Source organism: Lissotriton helveticus, chromosome 5_1 (genome assembly GCF_964261635.1).
Source record: "Lissotriton helveticus chromosome 5_1, aLisHel1.1, whole genome shotgun sequence".
In the NCBI taxonomy this organism is placed as follows: Eukaryota; Metazoa; Chordata; class Amphibia; order Caudata; family Salamandridae; genus Lissotriton; species Lissotriton helveticus.
In genome coordinates this window covers 1,541,918,554-1,541,941,402 of record NC_136065.1, presented here as the reverse complement: position 1 = coordinate 1,541,941,402, position 22,849 = coordinate 1,541,918,554, and the positions used below count along the sequence as shown (strand labels likewise).

The following is a 22,849-nucleotide window of genomic DNA, read 5'->3' as shown; positions in this document are numbered from 1 at the left end:
GGTGATCTGTGATTAATTCCTTTTTTGTACTTGAAGGCCAGATCTCATGAAGAGCGTGTCTAACCAACTTTTGTTACTGAGCACTATCATTAATAAATCAGTTGTTATGCCCCATGTTACTCAAGGGCTAGATCTGGAGTCAAAATAATTTTTTTCCCGTTTATCATTTTTCAATTATGTTAATTCAATATGTATGTTGATGTTATTCAATTCATTTTCCTGTTCTTTTTTAATTTGTAACTGTTTATATTAGTCAAATAAATACACTCATATTCCACCTCCTGGCCCTAAGGCGCCATCCACTGTGTGGTTCCCTGCTTGGGTAATTCATGATTCCCAAATATGTTTCCTTAGAGATCTTGCTTCACCTGCCCTTTGAGGTTAGACAGTAAAGTGAAGACAGGATGACTATGAACTGCTTTGAGGAAATATCCTTCTTCAGTGCCATCTGAGGCCTCCAGGCAATTGAGCAACTGATAGCATTTACCTGGCTGTAGACCTAGACTGAGGCAGGAACCATTCAGATGGGCCACGGTCCTTACTTATGCGCTATCTCATCCACTTGGGTTAATAGTCAGACCCACCATGCGTCACCCATTATATATTCTGCAGGAGCCTGGACTGTCCAGGCTCCCATCAAGCTATTTCTTCTTTGAGTGTCCATCTCAGACTGCAGAAAGGATCCAAAACAGGACAGCAAAATGGAACCAGCCACCTGTGAGTGGAGCCAACTGAGTGCACGTCCATCTAATCTGACCCTGTTTTACTGAGCCGGTGCCCAGAACTGGATCCTGCCCTCTAGTGGCATCAAGCAGAGCCAGAGAACCTTCCTTAGGCATCAACACTGGCTCCAACAGTGACCTGACGGCAAACACTGAAACATTCTGTCCTCACACATACACAGCTGCACCCTGGCAGGTCCTCACACTATTCACTTCCAGTACTGAATCGAGACTGAGCCTGTGTATACTCGCTGGAGCACGCCTAGGCTATCCCATCCGGAATCTGCAGGTCTCTGCCAGACAGTGAAGGTCTCCAATCTACAGACAGGGGAAGAGGTATCCATAGGCACATATTTTTGATTTGTTTTAACTGGATCCTTTCTGGTTTTTCAAATAGCACCATGTCTGAGGCTGGTTTCCAAATACAGTTGTTTTATGGTGAAACACTCAAAAGAGTAATTTTAATATTACATCTGGGGTTCTTGAACACTTGCAAATGCAGAATAGTTGCAAATGTTGGAATGACTATACAACACTAGTAATTAATCTGAGTAGCATCCCATTCCATTGCTCACCTCTGCATGAACAGAATGGGACCAACAATATTCCATCATTTTTTACCCTGCCCCAAAGCGACAGTCGAGCCTCAATTACTAGCTCACACCCCCTCTGAATGTAAACAGCACTCGATTGCTAGCTATCTAGAATGTCACTGTACAAATATCAGTATATTCATATTGTTAGACATGGCATCTTTTGGCGTGTTTCCCCAGAGTTTTTGCTTTCTGACCTCCGGGTTTTGACTCTGTTTTTGCTAGCGTAGTATTTCTGCTCACTTTTCTCACTGCTGATTAGTGGTAAAGTGCAAGTGCTACTGTGGTAAATTATGTTATGGATTGGTGTTTCCATGATTGGATATTTGATTTACTTGTTAGGCCCTAGTAAAGTGCACTGAGTGTGCCAGGGCCTGTGAATCAAATGCTACTAGTGGGCCTACAGCACTGATTGTGCCATCCACGTGATTAGCCCTAAAAAGGTAGCTCAGACCCGCCATTGTGGAGTCTGCACGCTGTTTGTAACTGCCATGTCGACTTGGCCAGTTCACACACTTGCCAGTCCCTCACCTTCCCTTTTCTGACATGTCAGCCACCCCTAAGGTAGGCCCAATGTACCCCTGAGGGCCTGGTGCAGTGTGTGTGAAAGGTAGGACATGCCCTGGTGTGTGTGGCATGTCCTGTTAGCGAATTACGTCCAAATTCGTTTTTCGCTATTGAAAGGCTACCTGTTCCCCATAGGACAGAATGGGGAGTTTGTTTATAACACCTTATAAACATAACTGGCCCGGGGAATTAGGTAGGAAAATAAAGTTTAGTACTACCACTTTGCTGTGTGCTTTACTGTGTTGGCCTGCAGTCGCTGCTTCTGTCTTGGGCAATGAAAGGACTTTACTGAACTTGCTGCAATCTACTTTTGTGAGTTTCTCCAAGGGCTTGAGGTAGAGCTTGCCCCCCCCCCGTTAAAGAAGTCTCAGGAACAGGAAAGACGTCAAGCTCTTCTGCCCTCAGCACCGGGGACTGTGTGTTTTATGCTGCAACAGAGGAAAAAGCAACCCGAGACTAACATGTTTTGCTTCCGCAAAAAATTGAAAACTTTACTTTTTCAATAGATTCTCTGCCGCTCTAGCTGTCAATAATGCTGCTGTGATGTCCATTTTCTGCTCTAGTCTATCCCTTGCGCCGGGAAACCCACTGCGGGTAGCTGTTGCGCATTATAAGTTTTAAATAAATAAATAAATAAATCTACAATGCCGCTGCAGACTCCGTGTCCGAAAAGCACCGCCGAAGGGCACCGCCGCAACGCCGCACCGTGACACTTTTGACGCCTGCTGACGCCGCTACCGAACCGCTGCTCACACCGTGACCTATGGGCACAGCACGCCGCACCGCCTCGCTTCAAAACAATGTCTTGGCCTCCCTGACGACGACGCTCCACGCCGAAATCAACGCCGTTGCCTGCACCATGGTTCGAGGCCACCGCTCGTAAAGTTACACGACCCACCACCCTCATCCCAACACCACAGCTTTGGCCTGCCTACACTGGCGCCATCGACTCCAGACAACAGCGCTCCAGCAATGACAACACTGCTGCTTGCACCGCGAACTGCCAGCACTGCAACGAGCAAAGCATTCACTCCACACCGCGACCCTGATCTCACTGACGATGCCATCTGACACCATCACCGAGCCGCTGCTCGCACTGCCACCCGAGGGCATGCCGCACCACTGCACTTTGCCTCGCAGTACCCGATGCCTGCCGACACCAGCGTCTTGACTTCAACAGAGGAGTTCGATCTGCAACGCGTGTGACTTCGAGGGCCCGACGACTCCTGCACCTACCTCCAGAATCGACGCCGTGGGCGCCATGCTCTCGGAAGCTCAACAAGAGGTCGCTGACGCCCTGCATTTCTAAATGGAACTGTTTGCGGGTCTTCCCGACACCGTAGCTGGCCAGCATCGCCGCGGTCAGCCAGAACTGTTGGGATTTGTTTGTTCACAACACCGTGATAGCCCCGGATGAAGCTATCGACTTCAAGGAACTGTTTTTCAAGGTTATTTTGATAACTGAATATTTCTGAGTACTGTATTGTGAATTTTTATTGTTATTGGTCTTGTCTAAAGTATGTAAAAATATTGGATATTTTTCTAAACTGGTATGGTGTCCTTTTGGAGTGCTTACTCTGTATTACTGTTGGTTATGTGCAAATGCTTTACACACTGCCTCTAAGATAGACCTGACTGCTCGTGCAACTCCCTTATCCTGACTAGAGTGGTGGTTTCTGCCTGGCTTTGGAACATGCCCTAGCCTACCAAAAATCCCATTTCTAACACATATATACACACACACATCCTACTTGTGTTTCAACATTGTGCCTCATAATGCTCTAAAGTAACCCTGGATTTCTCAAGCTGCTTTGTTCCCACAGCTTAGTTTAACAGGTTATGGTAACACAGCTAGACCATGGGATCTTTTCGGGCTTATTAGCAGGCTTACCTAGGTTACACTCTCTTACCTTCCTTTCAAGTAGTATGTCCATTACAGGTCACTACAACAAATTGCAGAACTTTCTAGTCGTCCCATACCCGGCTTGTGTTGCTCATTCAGTTCTGGTACTTGAAGTCCTTCACCTGTACTATACAAGTTTCAGAAGTCAAAGTAAAATACAGAACTCTCTCGATTCGCAAACTATCTATGTGCAGCTATGACCATGCTTCACATGTTGTAGGAATTTGTAGGCCCTGTGATACCTGTCAATAGTGATGAGAAACTTAGGGCAGCCACAAACTCCTAACTATCGCTGACTCCACATGTTGAAGAGGTCACTGAGACAGTCTTCTACACAATCAAAACATTGCACCACATCTCAATGTATCTTGAATACCAACAAAAAGTACTTGCTATCCTGGCATTCTTGATCTCCAAACTTGATTATTCCAAGAGCCTAGACCTTGGTGCCACCTGTTTCATCATGCCCAAACTATAATGGATCCAGAAGGCTGTGGCAAAAATCCTCCTGCGCCTTCACCCCAGAGAACATGTGCTGTCAATTCTGCCAGCACTTCACTGACTAATAATCAATGTTTAGGGCACTCTGCATGCTCCACATGGACTAACTAAGAAAAGGGCCTATATACCACAAATTAAATTGTAGGCAATACTAAAAAGGACTCTGTGCTCAGGCTAGCTCCTCGAACCGACATACCACCTCACAGTAGGAAATCCATAGCAGCATCAACTTTTAAAGCTCTGGGTCTCCTTACCAATTACAATTTGATGCATTCAGTAATATGACCACTTCAGAAGAAAGGTGAAAACCTGTCTGTTCCTGAGACAACCATGGTAACTGTTGACACTTGGACAAACCATGGGACACCATCCCACATTTCTGTACAAGTGTGATCTAGCATTAGGAGACAGTCCCGGCTAGCTGACCACGCAAAGACGACTGACTTCAGACTTCAGGATCCGTGACCGCATTCGAGGTAAAAGTCCACACGTCATGGCCAGCAGTGATCCCGACATACAGATGGCTATTAATAACTAAGCCATGCCATCCAAAAGTTATGACTCCCAATCCAGTACTAGCACTCGACACCTGAAATCCACTTCCATACTGGTGAGAAGGAGGGCTCCAAGCCATAGTCCCTGCTCATGTATTAATACAAGAGCAAGTAATACCTGCCCAACATCTTCTTCAAACCATGTGAGGAATGACTGTAAATCTAGTCATTCAAATAGTCCTCCATGCCTCAATCAGATATAATCTCTGTACGATCAGATCTTATCACATTGTAACTCGCTAACTAATCTGTAACAGGACTCGCATATAATACATGGATGGGTTTGTTGTACCCTGCTGATAACTGAAGGTCACGGATGCACTTAATAACTCACTACCAGTCAAACATTTTTTCCTGTGAATGACAAGAGCTGCAACACTGCTTGTCACTGGGGGGTCAACCATAATGCATCCTGCAGGTCCCAAAATGTCTCTGAGCACTGACATATATTAACGTCAGAGATATAGGGGCATATGTATCAAAAAATGGTTTTGCGATTTTCAAAAAGCGATTTTAAGAGAATCGCTATTTGAGAATCGCAAAACAAGATGTAATGAAAAATTTGCAAATATTTTGCTATTCCTTGGAATTCTTTAATTGTGACTCGCAAATTGCGACTCGCAATTAAGGAATGGCTTCCGATTCATTTCTATTGACCGGCCCATAGGAATAAATGGGAATTGCATGTGCAATTGCGAGTACCCAATAGGTACTCGCAAATTGTGCATGCAATTTCAAGGGTTGAAGGGTTCCAAAAGGACACCCTGTTGCACCCCTGAAATGTGTATTTGTATACATGTAGTGCACATACATGCCATAATGGCATGGCACTTTGTAAAATGCAAAAAAGTGAATTTTTACAGGAAATCGCAAATTACCACCAACTTGAAGTTGGGGGTAATTTGCAATTTTTTAAAGCAATATCGCAATGTGCGTGGGCTACAAGAATATTATTTAGGGAATCACAAATTGCGATTCCCTAACTGCATTCGCAATTTAGGTAGTCGCAAATAATTGCGATTACCCATACTGTGAATTCTTAAAGCTTGATACATTGGGAAACGCAATTTTGCATTCGCAAACGGGCGATTCTGAGACTCGGCCCGTTTGCGAATGCAAAAAGCGTTGGTACATTTGGCCCATGAAAACTGAACATGAGCAGCACGTCTTGGTATTCCAGACCACCTGTTACGCATGTTACCTTCCCTCAATAAAGTGTCTGAGTGGGCGACCTCCTGCCTCAGCCAGCATAGGACATTGAGAATATTAAAAAACCTACACAAGCATCCCACATAGTAACCTGACCAGTTATGAATTGTCTGTCTGTCTTTTCACTTGTCTACAGAATCTGTTTTCAGGAAAATGTTTCCGAAAGAAGCGGGTTTGGGCTGACCGCACTGATCTCCGAAAATCACCACATATCTCTCTTGTTTTCAGTATGAAGTGAAAAGCCGGATTTCTGCGGAGCAGGGCCTGCGGCACACTTACTTCAAGAGTCTGGGGGAGCGAGTTCTACGTCTGCCTGACAGTAAGTGACCCATCCTGGCCTGCCAAGAGTTCTCACTGCTTGCTTCTGGAGCGCCCATGGGGCACCCTGTGCTGTGCGCTGCAGCATGGGAACGCACCATGCACATTGGACCATGGAACACTTTAGACAGGCCCCGGGGGCAGGATATCGCTTAGAGTAACACATATCACACAAGCCCAATGATGAGAGGGAGCTCTCACAGAGCTTAGAGTAACACATATCGCAAAGGCCCAATGATGAGAGGGAGCTTTCACAGAGCTTAGAGTAACACATATCGCAAAGGCCCAATGATGAGAGGGAGCTCTCACAGAGCTTAGAGTAACACATATCACACAGGCCCAATGATGAGAGGGAGCTCTCACAGAGCCTAGAGTAACACATATCACACAGGCCCAATGATGAGAGGGAGCTCTCACAGAGCCTAGAGTAACACATATCACACAGGGCCAATGATGATAGGGTGCTCTCACAGAGCTTAGAGTAACACATATCACACAGGCCCAATGATGAGAGGGAGCTCTCACAGAGCCTAGAGTAACACATATCACACAGGGCCAATGATGAGAGGGAGCTCTCACAGAGCTTAGAGTAACACATATCGCAAAGGCCCAATGATGAGAGGGAGCTTTCACAGAGCTTAGAGTAACACATATCACACAGGCCCAATGATGAGAGGGAGCTCTCACAGAGCCTAGAGTAACACATATCACACAGGGCCAATGATGATAGGGTGCTCTCACAGAGCTTAGAGTAACACATATCACACAGGCCCAATGATGAGAGGGAGCTCTCACAGAGCCTAGAGTAACACATATCACACAGGGCCAATGATGAGAGGGAGCTCTCACAGAGCTTAGAGTAACACATATCGCACAGGCCCAGTGATGAGAGGGAGCTCTTACAGAGCTTAGAGTAACACATATCACACAGGGCCAATGATGATAGGGAGCTCTCACAGAGCTTAGAATAACACATATCACACAGGCCCAAAGATGAGAGGGAGCTCTCACTGAGCCTAGAGTAACACATATCACGGAGGCCCAGTGATGAGAGGGAGCTCTTGCAGAGCTTAGAGTAACACATATCACACAGGGCCAATGATGAGAGGGAGCTCTCACAGAGCCTAGAGGAACACATATCACACAGGGCCAATGATGAGAGGGAGCTCTCACAGAGCTTACAGTAACACATATCGCAAAGGCCCAGTGATGAGAGGAGCTCTTGCAGAGCTTAGAGTACCACATATCACACAGGCCCAAAGATGAGAGGGAGATCTCACAGAGCTTAGAATAACACATATCACACAGACCCAGTGTTGAGAGGGAGCTCTCACAAAGCTTACAGGCATAGTGATGAGCGGGAGATCTCACAAAGCTTACAGGCATAGTGATGAGAGGGAGCTCTCGCAAAGCTTACAGGCATAGTGATGAGAGGGAGCTCTCTCAAAGCTTACAGGCATGGTGATGAGAGGGAGCTCTCGCAAAGCTTACAGGCATAGTGATGAGAGGGAGCTCTCGCAAAGCTTACAGGCATAGTGATGAGAGGGAGCTCTCGCAAAGCTTACAGGCATAGTGATGAGAGGGAGCTCTCGCAAAGCTTACAGGCATAGTGATGAGAGGGAGCTCTCGCAAAGCTTACAGGCCAAGTGATGAGAGGGAGCTCTCGCAAAGCTTACAGGCATAGTGATGAGAGGGAGCTCTCGCAAAGCTTACAGGCATAGTGATGAGAGGGAGCTCTCGCAAAGCTTACAGGCATAGTGATGAGAGGGAGCTCTCGCAAAGCTTACAGGCCAAGTGATGAGAGGGATCGCTCTCAAAGCTTACAGGCATAGTGATGAGAGGGAGCTGGTGGGCTTCAGGAGCTCCCAGCACACCTGGCTGCTGCACAACTCATAAGAGCGGGGGAGGGAGGGCACTGTCCTACAGTCATACCCACTATGTGCTCAAAGGAAGATCCCTTATTCTATTAAAGCAATGACAACATGTACAATAGAAGGGAGAGAGGTTTCCTAGAAGATCTTCAAATACTAAACGTCATAAAGGCAAGGTAAGAGGTGCTCCCTGTAACACATACGGTAACTCGGGTATTACAGCAGGCGAGCGGGGGCTCCACCACCCAAAGCACAATGGAACACATGCAGAGCAGAAGCCACCTCATCTCAGTCCTACACATCCAAAACCAGCTGTCTTTAAAAGGGACATTCATGCTCTTTTGTTTCCTTTGAATCCCACAGCTGCCTCCATCTTCACACTGCGGGAGATTCAGCTTCAGAAGGATCCCGGCTTCAGGACATCTGTCTTTCATCCAACAGGTAGGGAAGTTGGGGGAGGGGTTGCAAAATCAAACAGCAGGACTAGCCCTCATATTAAACAGATTGTACAGATTCTGGCTCTGAACAATAGAAACATTCTGGCTCTGAACAATAGAAACATCCTATAGAATATACAGTAACACCGACTGAGCAAGCTTAGATCACAGATAGCAGAGCTATCCCTCAGGTCACGTGAGTCTGGCAGCTCACTAGGCAAAGGCATTCACTGCAGGGCCCTGTGCATACCTCTGTGACCACAGACTAAAATCTTAGCAGATATTCAGCCTCTACCACTGACATTGATCACATGGGAATCATTGGTTGGAAAGCAATAGCTATGTGTAATCAGGGGTGTACAGAGGCCCCCCGCCATGCGCGGGGCCTAGGCTTACCAATACTGGAGGGGGGCCCTAAGCCCCTACTGATGTCATTGTGACTTTTAAAAGGGTCAACAGGCCCCAGCAATGCACAGTAAGTGCTGTTTAGCTTCATTTTTCAGGCAGAAAAAAGGTAGCAAAGTTGCAATTTGGAACTTTAATTCTTGCTGGTGTAGAGGCCTGGAAAGAAAGGCACCCCACGGTCTCTCACTATGAAACTGAGCTATGGAGTGCAGAAAGACAAAGTCAAGAGAGTGGCAAACAGGAGAAGGTCAAAGGGTAGAGCAAAGGAAGAGGCAATATAGAGAGACTGCTAAGAGGGAGAGAGAGAGAAAGGACATAACACAGTCCCAAACTCGGTTAATGTAGTTCTTCATACAGCTGCAAAATACACGTTAATAGAGATGTTTCTAGAGGCGGGAGGGGGCCGAGAATGGTGTGTGGGCTCCTTCAGCTTATCTTTCAGAGGGGCCCCTCACATTCTTTTATGCTTATTTTTGTTTTCTGAGTAAAGAAATTGCCTCAAAATTGGATGAAGTTGACAGTGTAGACTGTTATCTTAAACGTCTCCTGCTCAGGATTGGAGCGCAGCGTTATCCCCAGTGACACATATCCTAATTTCTTAGGCAGAAGACTTACATCATCTGGTTACACAGATCTCTGTCTCAAACCTCAGACAGCCCCAGATTTACACCTACCACTAAGTCTCAGAGAGCAGCCCTATCAATTAATGTTCATAGATTGTCTATGCTCAGTGCTAAGACAGCACAGCTACCCGTCATTTCCTTCAACAAATGGCTCACCCCTCACATGTCTTACACCCCTTCTGTTCCAACCCTAACACACCACAAAGGGTGACAGATTTGCAAAAGTAGGAAAACGCACAGAGATGGCCCACTTTAATTTCTTAGTGAGGATCTATCCCTCTTGGGGAGACATAGGTGTGAGGGCATGAGTGTGAGAGGTGTCAAGGCTAGACACTGTGAAGGACTTTCTAGTTTCCTTCTTGATTGCCTGACGAAAGGGCAACTCCTCCTAGTAGCCAAGGTTGCGCCTGGCAGTAACTGGACACTTGAAGTTTGTCAAGTGTCTCTGTAAGAGGGCCCCAGTCATATGAAAAAATTCACAAAGAGTAGAAAAAACCTCCTGGGCAATATTGGTATTTGTTGATTGAAGATACTAGGTAATATAGAAGTTGACAAGCAAGGCACCAAAGCCACACTGAATTCAGTTTTTGAGAACGAGCCTAGCATAAGGACTTACAGAGGAAGGAGCCCATTAAGAATCCTGCTTCTGAACAAGAATTGGTAAAGTCAATAGGTATGGCTCTAAAGTGGCTCAACATGTACACGCAGGCATTCACATATGCTGTTTCCATGTGTTGCACACGTAAATGTTTATCACATGAACATCTACCCTATTGGCTTTGCCATTCTTGGGAAACATAGTGCAAGGAGTGATCCACCATTAAAATGCTATTTTGCCCGGACTGCTAAAAATTCTAGCCCTAGTCCTGCCTGCATGCCTGTTCATTCTAGCCCTAGTCCTGCCTGCATGCCTGTTCATCCATATATATATTACCTACTGGCGGTCGCCAGTAGGTATATATAGTTAGGATTGTTTCTCTATGGGATTTTTGAAAATTCTATGTCTAATAACTTTGGCGTTTGTGGACGGAATTGGCTGAAATTTTCAGGAAAATGGAACATTTTGTTTCTGAGCAGCCCCTGGAAATTTGGGGGGGGGTTCGTCCAGGGGGGGTCGAGAAAAAAGGGGGGTCCCAAAACGTGTTTTTAACATTGAGTTTTCCATAGGGCGGTTGGCCTCACTTTTAGCCCGAACGGCTGAATGGATTTGCACGAAACTTGGCAAAATTGTAGGGACTGGTAGCCCGATGTGCCTTTTGTAGGTCTCAATATATGTGCTCCAGTGGATTTTGAGAAATTAACGTTTAAAAAAAGATATATATCTGTAAGCGCGGACCAGGCAGCGCCCCGGTTCGCGGACCTTACGCGTATCGGAACTTCGCGTAGCGAAGCTGATTGGTTCTCCGGTGTCTGTCAACATTCTAAACAGTCCGGAGCGGCCGCCATCTTGTCTCTCGGTAGGATTGAGAGACAAAAGGAGGCCATAACAAAGGGGGAAATAACCATAAGGGGGCATACTAGCTCCTCCCTGACCCCCTAGGTTTAATGTGGAGGTTTTAAAAGGGCCCCGCGGGGAAAAAAAAACAACATTTTTTTTTGTTTTTTTTGCGTGGGTAGCGCCCGGTCCGCGAACCGGGAAGCGTTCTGGGCAGCGTAACGTAGCACGTCATATGACGTATCACGCGACAACGCGAAACGTCATGCTGACGCGACGCGTCACGATGTTGTTTTCTAACGCGACAGTTGCGCAAACGGAACGTTTACCGGTTCGCGGACCGGGTCGCGGCTCCGAATTGAGCTAACGGGAAGCTAACCGGTTCGCGTACCGGGAGCGAAACAATAAAAATAATTTTAAAAAAATTGTATTAAAAACATGTAAAAAATATTTTTCGATTTCAAGAAGAATACATTGTAAAGGTTTTGATATTTGCTATTAAAAAACCATTGAAATTCACTGAAAAAACCATAGGTTATAGACCATATATAGTTAGGAATTAGCATTTACAAAACCTTGAAAATTCACTGAAAAAACCATAGGTTATAGACCATATATAGTTAGAAATTAGCATTTAAAAAACCTTATTTTACTCACACAAAACCATTGAAATTCCATATATAGTTAGTTGCACTAACTATATATCGCGCACCCGCAATCCACTGCTGATCATGTCACATATTACATCATTCATGACATGGTCAGTGACATCACTGATGACATCACTGATGACATCTCAAATGACATCACTGATGAGATCACTGATGACATCTCATTTGACATCAATGACCACATCACTGATGATATCATTCATGTGACAATACAATGCATCTCCTCACATTTTAATATAACCTCTGTTTCACCCAGTGTTAAATACAGAGTATAATTTTTGAAACCATTGACACACCAATACTAGTTACTACGTACGTACTCACTGATTCCTACGTCTACACACACATTCACTCATTCACCCATACAATCATTCATACATACAATCACTCATCTTTACAACACTATCATATGCACTCATACACCTATACAGACACTCACACTCTGCCACTCATCCATGGAGTTACTCACACACCTAGTCAGTCCTGTAAAGAATCAATCACACTTCCATTTTCTTGTCTATACAGTTAAACATAGAGCACCTTACATTTTCAAACATATACTAACACATACTTACTTTCTTATACAATCATTGATACAAGTACACATTGATCTGCACAGAGTCACACACCTCCCAGCCAGCCACACACACACTCAGTCTCCCATACAAATACTTAGACAATCAATCAATAACCCATATAGTTAATCATATAGCTACTGATCAACACATGCAGCAGTTTACAGAACAACAGACATAATGATGCACAAATTAAGACAGTTTAGTCACTAACCCATGCACTCAGTGAGACACATTTAATCACTCACTCATACATTCAGTCATGCACCTACTAAAACCTTCGTCCAGACACTTATACATCTACTCATTCTTCAATATGTAAAACATATTTAAACTTTACAGAAACACACAGTCACTGGATGATGTCATCAGTGATCTCATCAGTGATGTCATTTGAGATGTCATCAGTGATGTCATCAGTGATGTCACTGACCATGTCATGAATGATGTAATATGTGACATGATCAGCAGTGGATTGCGGGTGCGCGATATATAGTTAGTGCAACTAACTATATATGGAATTTCAATGGTTTTGTGTGAGTAAAATAAGGTTTTTTAAATGCTAATTTCTAACTATATATGGTCTATAACCTATGGTTTTTTCAGTGAATTTTCAAGGTTTTGTAAATGCTAATTCCTAACTATATATGGTCTATAACCTATGGTTTTTTCAGTGAATATATATATATATATATATATATATATATATATATATATATATATATATATATATATATATATATATATATATATATATATATATATATATATATATATATATATATATATATATATATATATATATATATATATATATATATATATATATATATATATATATATATATATATATATATATATATATATATATATATATATATATATATATATATATATATATATATATATATATATATATATATATATATATATATATATATATATATATATATATATATATATATATATATATATATATATATATATATATATATATATATATATATATATATATATGGGCCCCTATGGAGGACTTCACTTACCAGAATGCAGCTGAGTGGTGAAAGGAATGGGTAGCACCTGCGAGGTAAAGGAGGGGCCGATGATCACATGACCAGGGAGTAGTCATAAATTTGAATAACACATGCAAAGACCCCCAGGAACAACGAGAGACTATCTGGAAAGGGCACTGATAAAGCCATTGAAGGCGGAAACGCGTCTGCCCTGCGTTTCCAGAGACTTTTAATGCCAGCGTTTTAATAGAAATAAAGCCGCGTCTTGAAACCCCCCGGAGCAGTGTCACACTCTTTTCGTCAAGAGGAGAGAGCGAGTTCGTAATGTTTCCCAGCTAGCAGGTGCTGGTTTAGTGATGCGCCCTCTCGATTTGGAGCTACGCGTTGTACCTGCAAATTATGTTTGTACCTAATCAGTTACGCGTCGCCCCCCCAGGTGTCAGACTTCTATGAGCCAACTCACGCCAGTATGGGGGGAGAGGAGGCAAAGATGTTTGCCTGAGAAGGGGGACCAGGGATGGCTTTACCTTCCACGCGACTGTACCGGCGTGGGGTCACCAGCCAACAAAGATTGGGGCATCAAACGATGTCTAAGGAAGATCCATCACTGTATGGGCCCCTATGGAAGACTTCACATACCAGAATGCAGCTGAGTGGTGAAAGGAACGGGAAGTGCCGGCACCTGCTATGTGAAGGAGGGGCCGATGATCACATGACCAGGGAGTGGTCATAAATTTGAATAATACATGCAAAGACCCCCAGGAACAACGAGAGACTATCTGGAAAGGGAACTGATGAAGCCATTGAAGGCCGAAACGCGTCTGCCCTGCGTTTCCAGAGACTTTTAATGCCAGCGTTTTAACAGAAATAAAGCTGGGTCTTGAAAACCCCCGGAGCAGTGTCACACTCTTTTCGTCAAGAGGAGAGAGCGAGTTCGTAATGTTTCCCAGCTAGCAGGTGCTGGTTTAGTGATGCGCCCTCTCGATTTGGAGCTACGCGTTGTACCTGCAAACGATGTTTGTACCTAATCAGTTACGCGTCGCCCACCAGGTGTCAGACTTCTATGAGGCAACTCACGCCAGTATGGGGAGAGAGGAGGCAAATATGTTTGCCTGAGAAGGGGGGCCAGGGACGGCTTTACCTTCCACGCGACTGTACCGGCGTGGGGTCACCAGCCAACAAAGATTGGGGCATCAAACCATGTCTAAGGAAGATCCATCACTGTATGGGCCCCTATGGAAGACTTCACTTACCAGAATGCAGCTGAGTGGTGAAAGGAAGAGGAAGTACCGGCACCTGCGAGGTAAAGGAGGGGCCGATGATCACATGACCAGGGAGTGGTCATAAATTTGAATAACACATGCAAAGACCCCCAGGAACAACGAGAGACTATCTGGAAAGGGCACTGATGAAGCCATTGAAGGCGGAAACGCGTCTGCCCTGCGTTTCCAGAGACTTCTAATGCCAGCGTTTTAATGAAAATAAAGCCGCGTCTTGAAAATCCCCGGAGCAGTGTCACACTCTTTTCGTCAAGAGGAGAGAGCGAGTTCGTAATATGTAATATATATATCTATATATATATATATATATATATATAGATATATATATATATATATATATATATAGATATATATAGATATATATATAGATATATATATATATATTAGAGAATCTGTTTTAATAAAGAGCTGTGCTTAGAACTATGTGGGGTATTTATACCAGCCCCTATCGCCACCATAACGTAACTTTTTCTGACATTGTGGTGGCGATAGGGGCTTTGCCTTATTCACAAGGCAGCGTTAAGCCACCTAACGTGGCTTTATGCTGCCTTGTCAATAATGCACTCTTATACACTATACTTAGCAAGGGTATACAGACAAAATATCGAATCAAAAATATAGAATAGCACTAATGTCGAAGTCAAAATATAAAATGGACAGAATATAGTCAACAAAAATATCAAACTTGAGGTAAGTAATTTAATATCGATTTTCATAAATATAGAAAGTCAAAATATTGAAGTATATAATATAGGTATTAAATAAATAGAATGTTTAATAATATTGAATTTTAAGTGTTTTGTATGTTAGTATATGTGTGAAAAGTGTATATTTATTATGCTAATGAATTTTATGTTATTTAATTTTTGCGTAACTTAATTCTGTAGCGGATTGTGGGTTTATAGGGGAATAGGGTGGGAAGTAATTTCATTATATTTAATTAAATATTTAAATGTATTTATTGGTATTTATTTTGAATTAATTGTTAATTAATTTTCAATTGGTAATTAATTAACTTTTATTTGGCAACTAATTTTACTTAATTGATTAATTGATAATTATGTTAATTGTATTAATTTATTCTCCATAGCGGCTTGTGGGTTTATAGGGTAATAGGGTGGGAAGTAATTTAATTGTAATTAATTAAATATTTTAATTTATTTATTGGTATTTATTTTGAATTCATTGTTAATTAATTTTCAATTGCTAATTAATTATTTGTTAATTGGTAATTAATTTGTATTACTAAGTAATGAATTTTAATAATACATTTTTATTTGTAGTTTTAATTGATTAATTATTATGTTATATTAAATTGGTAATTACTTTTAAATACATTTTTATTGATATTAATATTTAATTTATTTTTATTATTATATGAAGTATTTACTTTCCCTACTGTTGCACTCACTGGAGTGGGAATAGTAATTTTTACCCCTACGCTATCCAAAGCTTTCCCTACTGTTGCAATCTCTGGAGTGGGAATAGTAATTTTTACCCCTACGCTATCCAGCGCTTTCCCTACTGTTGCACTCTCCGGAGTGGGAATAGTAATTTTTACCCCTACGCTATCCACCACTTTCCCTACTGTTGCACTCACTGGAGTGGGAATAGTAATTTTTACCCCTACGCTATCCAACTCTTTACCTACTGTTGCACTCTCTGGAGTGGGAATAGTAATTTTTACCCCTATGCTATCCAGCGCTTTCCCTACTGTTGCACTCTCTGGAGTGGGAATAGTAATGTTTACCCCTACGCTCTCCAAGGCTTTCCCTACTGTTGCACTCACTGGAGTGGTAATAGTAATTTTTACCTGTACGCTATCCAATGCTTTCCCTACTGTTGCACTCACTGGAGTGGGAATAGTAATTTTTACCCCTACGCTATCCAACGATTTCCCTACTCTTGCACTCACTGGAGTGGGAATAGTAATTTTTACCCCTACAATATCCAACGCTTCCCCTACTGTTGCACTCACTGGAGTGGGAATAGTAATTTTTACCCCTACGCTATCCAACGCTTTCCCTACTGTTGCACTCACTGGAGTGGGAATAGTCATTTATTCCCCTACGCTATCCAACTCTTTCCCTACTGTTGCACTCGCTGGAGTGGGAATAGTAATTTTTACCCCTACGCTATCCAACGCTTTCCCTACTGTTGCACTCACTGGAGTGGGAATAGTAATTTTTACCCCTACGCTATCCAACCCTTTCCCTACTGTTGCACTCTCTGGAGTGGGAATAGTAATTTATACCCCTACGCTATCCAGCGCTTTCCCTACTGTTGCACTCTCCGGAGTGGGAATAGTAATTTTTACCCCTACGCTATCCAACGCTTTCCCTACTGTTGCACTCACTGGAGTGGGAATAGTAATTTTTACCCCTACGCTATCCAACGCTTTCCCTCCTGTTGCCGTCTCTGGAGTGGGAATAGTTATTTTTACCCCTATGCTATCCAACGCTTTCCCTACTGTTGCACTCTCTGGAGTGGGAATAGTAATTTCTACCCCTACGCTGTCCAACACTTTCCCTACTGTTGCACTCACTGGAGTGGAAATAGTCATTTTTACCCCAACGCTATCCAACGCTTTCCCTACTGTTGCACTCACTAGAGTGGGAATAGTCATTTTTACCCCTACTCTATCCAACGCTTTCCCTTCTCTTGCACTCTCTGGAGTGGGAATAGTAAATTTTTACCCCTACGCTATCCAGCGCTTTCCCTACTGTTGCACTCTCCGGAGTGGGAATAGTAATTTTGACCCCTACGCTATCCAAAGCTTTCCCTACTGTTGCGCTCACTGGAGTGGGAATAGTAATTTATTTTTTCCCCTATGCTATCCAACGCTTTCCCTACTGTTGCACTCTCCAGAGTGGGAATAGTGATTTTTACCCCTACGCTATCCAATGCTTTCCCTACTGTTGCACTCTCCGGATTGGGAATAGTAATTTTTACCCCTACGCTATCCAACGTTTTCCCTACTGTTGCACTCACTGGAGTGGGAATGGTAATTTTACCCCTACGCTATCCAATGCTTTCCCTCCTGTTGCCCTCTCTGGAGTGGGAATAGTAATTGTTACCCCTACGCTATCCAACGCTTTCCCTACTGTTGCACTCTCTGGAGTGGAAATAGTAATTTTTACCCCTACACTATCCAACACTTTCCCTACTGTTGCACTCACTGGAGTGGGAATAGTCATTTTTACCCCTGCGCTATCCAACGCTTTCCCTACTGTTGCACTCACTGGAGTGGGAATAGTAATTTTTACCCCTACGCTATCCAACGCTTTCCCTACTGTTGCACTCTAGGAAGTGGGAATAGTAATTTTTACCCCTACGCTATCCAGCGCTTTCCCTACTGTTGCACTCTCTGGAGTGGGAATAGTAATTTTTACCCCTACGCTATCCAACGCTTTCCCTACTGTTGCACTCACTGGAGTGGGAATAGTAATTTTTTCCCCTACGTTATCAACGCTTTCCCTCCTGTTGCCCTCTCTGGAGTGGGAATAGTAACTTTTTACCCCTATGCTATCCAACGCTTTCCCTACTGTTGCACTCTCTGGAGTGGGAATAGTCATTTTTACCCCTACGCTACTAAACACATTCTCTACTGTTGCACTTACTGGAGTCGAAATAGTAATTTTTACCCCTACGCTATCCAACGCTTTCCCTACTGTTGCACTCACTGGAGTGGGAATAGTAATTTTTACCCCTACGCTATCCAACGCTGTCCCTACTGTTGCACTCTCCGGATCGGGAATAGTAATTTTTACCCCTAAGCTATCCAACGCTTTCCCTACTGTTGAACTCTCTGGAGTGGGAATAGTAATGTTTACCCCTACGCTATCCAACACTTTTCCTACTGTTGCACTCACTGAAGTGGAAATAGTAATTTTTACCCCTACGCTATCCAACGCCTTCCCTACTGTTGCACTCTCTGGAGTGGGAATAGTCATTTTTACCCCTACGCTATCCAGCGCTTTCCCTACTGTTGCACTCTCCGGAGTGGGAATAGTAATTTTTACCCCAACACTATCCAACACTTTCCCTACTGTTGCACTCACTGGATTGGGAATGGTAATTTTTACCCCTACGCTATCCAACGCTTTCCCTCCTGCTGCCCTCTCTAAAGTGGGAATAGTAATTTTTACCCCTATGCTATCCAACGCTTTCCCTACTGTTGCACTCTCTGGAGTGGGAATAGTAATTTTTACCCCAACGCTATCCAACACTTTCCCTACTGTTGCACTCACTGGAGTGGAAATAGTAATTTTTACCCCTACGCTATCCAACGCTTTCCCTACTGTTGCACTCACTGGAGTGGAAATAGTAATTTTTACCCCTACGCTATCCAATGCTTTCCCTACTGTTGCACACTCTGGAGTGGGAATAGTAAAGTTTTTACCCCTACGCTATCCACCGCTTTCCCTACTGTTGCACTCTCCGGAGTGGGAATCGTAGTTTTTATCCCTACGCTATCTAAAGCTTTCCCTACTGTTGCACTCACTGGAGTGGGAATAGTATTTTTTTCCCCTACGCTATTCAACGCTTTCCCTACTGTTGCACTCTCCGAAGTGGGAATAGTAATTTTTACCCCTACGCTATCCAACGCTTTCCCTACTGTTGCACTCTCTGGAGTGGGAGTAGTAATTTTTACCCCTACGCTATCCAACGCTTTCCCTACTGTTGCACTCACTGGAGTGGGAATAGTATTTTTTACCTCTACGCTATTCAACGCTTTCCCTACTGTTGCACTCACTGGAGTGGGAATAGTAATTTTTACCCCTACACTATCTAACGATTTCCCTACTGTTGCACTCACTGGAGTGGGAATAGTAATTTTTACCCCTACGCTATCCAACACTTTCCCTACTGTTGCACTCTCTGGAGTGGGAATAGTAATTTTTACCCCTACGCTATCCAACGCTTTCCCTACTGTTGCACTCACTGGAGTGGGAATAGTAATTTTTACCTCTACGCTATTCAACGCTTTCCCTACTGTTGCACTCACTGGAGTGGGAATAGTAATTTTTACCCCTACACTATCTAACGATTTCCCTACTGTTGCACTCACTGGAGTGGGAATAGTAATTTTTACCCCTACGCTATCCAACACTTTCCCTACTGTTGCACTCTCTGGAGTGGGAATAGTAATTTTTACCCCTACGCTATCCAACGCTTTCCCTACTGTTGCACTCACTGGAGTGGGAATAGTAATTTTTACCCCTACGCTATCCAACGCTTTCCCTACTGTTGCACTCACTGGAGTGGGAATAGTAATTTTGACCCCTACGCTATCCAACGCTTTCCCTCCTGTTGCACTCTCTGGAGTGGGAATAGTAATTTTTACCCCTATGCTATCCAACGCTTTCCCTACTGTTGCGCTTTCTGGAGTGGGAATAGTAATTTTTACCCCTACGCTATCCAACACTTTCCCTACTTTTGCACTCACTGGAGTGGGAATAGTAATTCTTACCCCAACGCTATCCAACGCTTTGCCTAGTACTCACTGGAGTGGTAATTTTAAATTTTACCCTCCCACTATCCTACGGTAAAAATATTGTAACTTTTTTAATGAATATTATGTTAATATATATATATATGTTTTGAAAAATAAAATGTATTGTTTTTTGTATAACTCAAATTAATTATGTAATAACTTTAAGGTTATTTAAGTATTTTTAAGTATATTTTAGTTAATTATTTTTAATATTTCATTAATTTTAAATTCTTTTTATGACATTAAAAAAAATCGATATTTTGACTAACTAATTTTTAAAACTATGTTTTTGATTCGATATTTTTGTACTTACCTGTTTGTAGATAAGGAATTAAATATTTTTGCATTCTATATTTTTTCTTCTATATTTTGGTAATTCTATATTTGTGAATTTGATATTATGTCAGTGATCCCTTAGCAAGAAAGGGGTGGTCAATGGGTGTTGGGGTGGGCGTTCCACCTCAACACCCATTGATTTTGACGCTGCTATTTACAAGGGCACCGTAAATATGGGGCAGTGGCAAAATTATGACCAGGGAAAACATATTTCTTTTCTCCTGATTTATGCTGTTTCTATGTGTGCTGTGTTGTGCAGCACACATAGAAACAGCAAAAGGCCATTAATTGTTTATGTCCAGGAAGGTGACCCTTCCTGCACACACTCCCGGTTGCAGCAGCGCGGACTCCAAGAGACCCTGCTATGTGGGGGTTGGGCGATTCCAGCCATAGTCAGAGGGGAGCTGTAGGGGCGCTAAGAAGAGGTGAGATACAACAAAGCCTTGTTATCAAGCGAATGGTCTTTTAAAGTACTCAGGTGCGTCTGTGTGTGTGCCCTGGAAGCTGTCTCAGCCGGGCTGACACACAAACAAACACACGCTGGTGAGGTGACGAAGGGAGAGAGAGGGAGAGGGAGGGAGAGGGCGACAGAGGCAGAGGGAGGGAGACAGAGAGAGGGAGTCAAGGAAAACAGAGGGAGGGAGAGGGAGACAGAGAGAGGGAGACAGAGAGACAGACAGAGAGAGGGAGACAGAGGGAGACGGAGGGAGACAGAGACAGACAGAGGGAAACAGAGGGAGAGGGAGGGAGACAGCGAGAGGGAGGGAGATAGAGGGAGGGAGACAGAGGGACGGAGACAGAGGGTGACAGACAGAGGGAGGGAGACAGACAGAGGGAGACAGACAGAGGAAGGAGGGCGACAGAGGGAGGGAGGGAGACAGAGGGAGGGAGACAGAGGGAGGGAGACAGGATGACAGAGAAAGGGAGAGGGAGATGGTGAGAGAGAAGGAGACAGAGAGAGATGGAGACAGAGCAAGAGGGAGACAGAGGGAGGGAGACAGAGGGAGGCAGACGGAGGGAGACAGACGGAGGGAGACAGATGAGGGAGACAGGCAGGGAGACACACAGAGGGAGGGAGGGAGACAGACAGAGGGAGGGAGGGAGGGAGACAGGCAGAGGGAGACAAAGGGAGGGAGACAGAGGGAGGGAGACAGAGGGTGACAGACAGAGTGAGGAAGACAGACAGAGGGAGACATACAGAGGGAGGAGGGCGACAGAGGGAGACGGACAGAGGGAGAAGGGCGACAGAGGGAGGGAGACAGAGGGAGACAGATAGAGGGAGACAGACGGAGACACAGAGGGAGACAGGTAGAGGGAGACAGAGGGAGGGAGACAGATGGAGGGAGACAGAGGGAGAGAGATAGAGGGAGGGAGACAGACAGAGGGAGACAGACAGAGACTGACAGAGGGAGACAGACGGAGACAGATGGGGGAGACAGACGGAGACACACAGAGGGAGACAGACGGAGGGAGAGAGAGGGTGGGAGACAGAGAGAGAGAGAGGGAGGGAGACAGAGAGAGAGGGAGACAGTCAGAGTGAGTGAGACAGAGGGAGATAGAGAGAGGGAGGGACAGGGGAGAGAGGGAGAGAGAGATAAAGAGAGGGAGGGAGAGGGAGACACGTATATATATATATATATATATATATATATATATATATATATATATATATATATATATATATATATATATATATATATATATATAAACGCACAATCCACCAGTTTTCGGTCGATTAACGGCAAGCACACGGATATCCAGTTACAAAAGTGTGTGGTGATCTGTACTGCTATTACTGTCATCCCTTCTCCCAGTGATGTCACCCTTTAGATTGTCCTGTAGCGAGGATTCCTCCCCAGTGTTCCCTACTTGGCAGTTGCTACTGCTGTGTCTTCCCCTCAAGCTGGACGGCTCTCTTCTCCTGAATAAATCCTGAACTCTAACCTTCTGCCTCCGCCTCATCATTACATTGGCGACAGAGGATGGTCAGCAGTTCTTCAGCTGCTGTTAAAACCTTCAGAACAACTTCATCATCGAAGCGTTTTGAAATTCAGGACTTTTCATATTCTTCCCATGATCTCCATCGTCATGTGAGTACATTTACAAATTTCTTTCTTCGCTGCACTCACAGAGAGCCGTTGCAGCTACAGAACTTTTCACCGCAATACTACTATTTGAACTCATCTGCACATCTTTTCCAGCACGTCGCCTAGATTTGTGCTATTTGCCTCATTCTCTGTGCCAGCCCGCTCCGCTTTCATCAACTGACTCTCGCTAGGACTTTCACCACATTTCTAGACTTTCCTACCTTTTTCCTCGCGCTCCCAACAATGCGCGCA

The 22,849-nt window shown here is 43.9% G+C and overlaps 1 protein-coding gene across 2 annotated transcripts in view; it reads left to right on the top strand.

Moving 5' to 3' along the window:
• The window catches only part of CDK18 (cyclin dependent kinase 18), a 613,826-nt gene that overhangs the window by 530,313 nt on the left and 60,664 nt on the right, over positions 1–22,849 (top strand). For both annotated transcript variants that reach the window (XM_078644609.1, XM_078644608.1), the window contains 2 exons: positions 6,278–6,368; positions 8,602–8,679. In XM_078644609.1, coding sequence (XP_078500735.1) covers positions 6,278–6,368; positions 8,602–8,679 — 169 coding nt within the window. The remainder of the gene's footprint in view (positions 1–6,277; positions 6,369–8,601; positions 8,680–22,849) is intronic.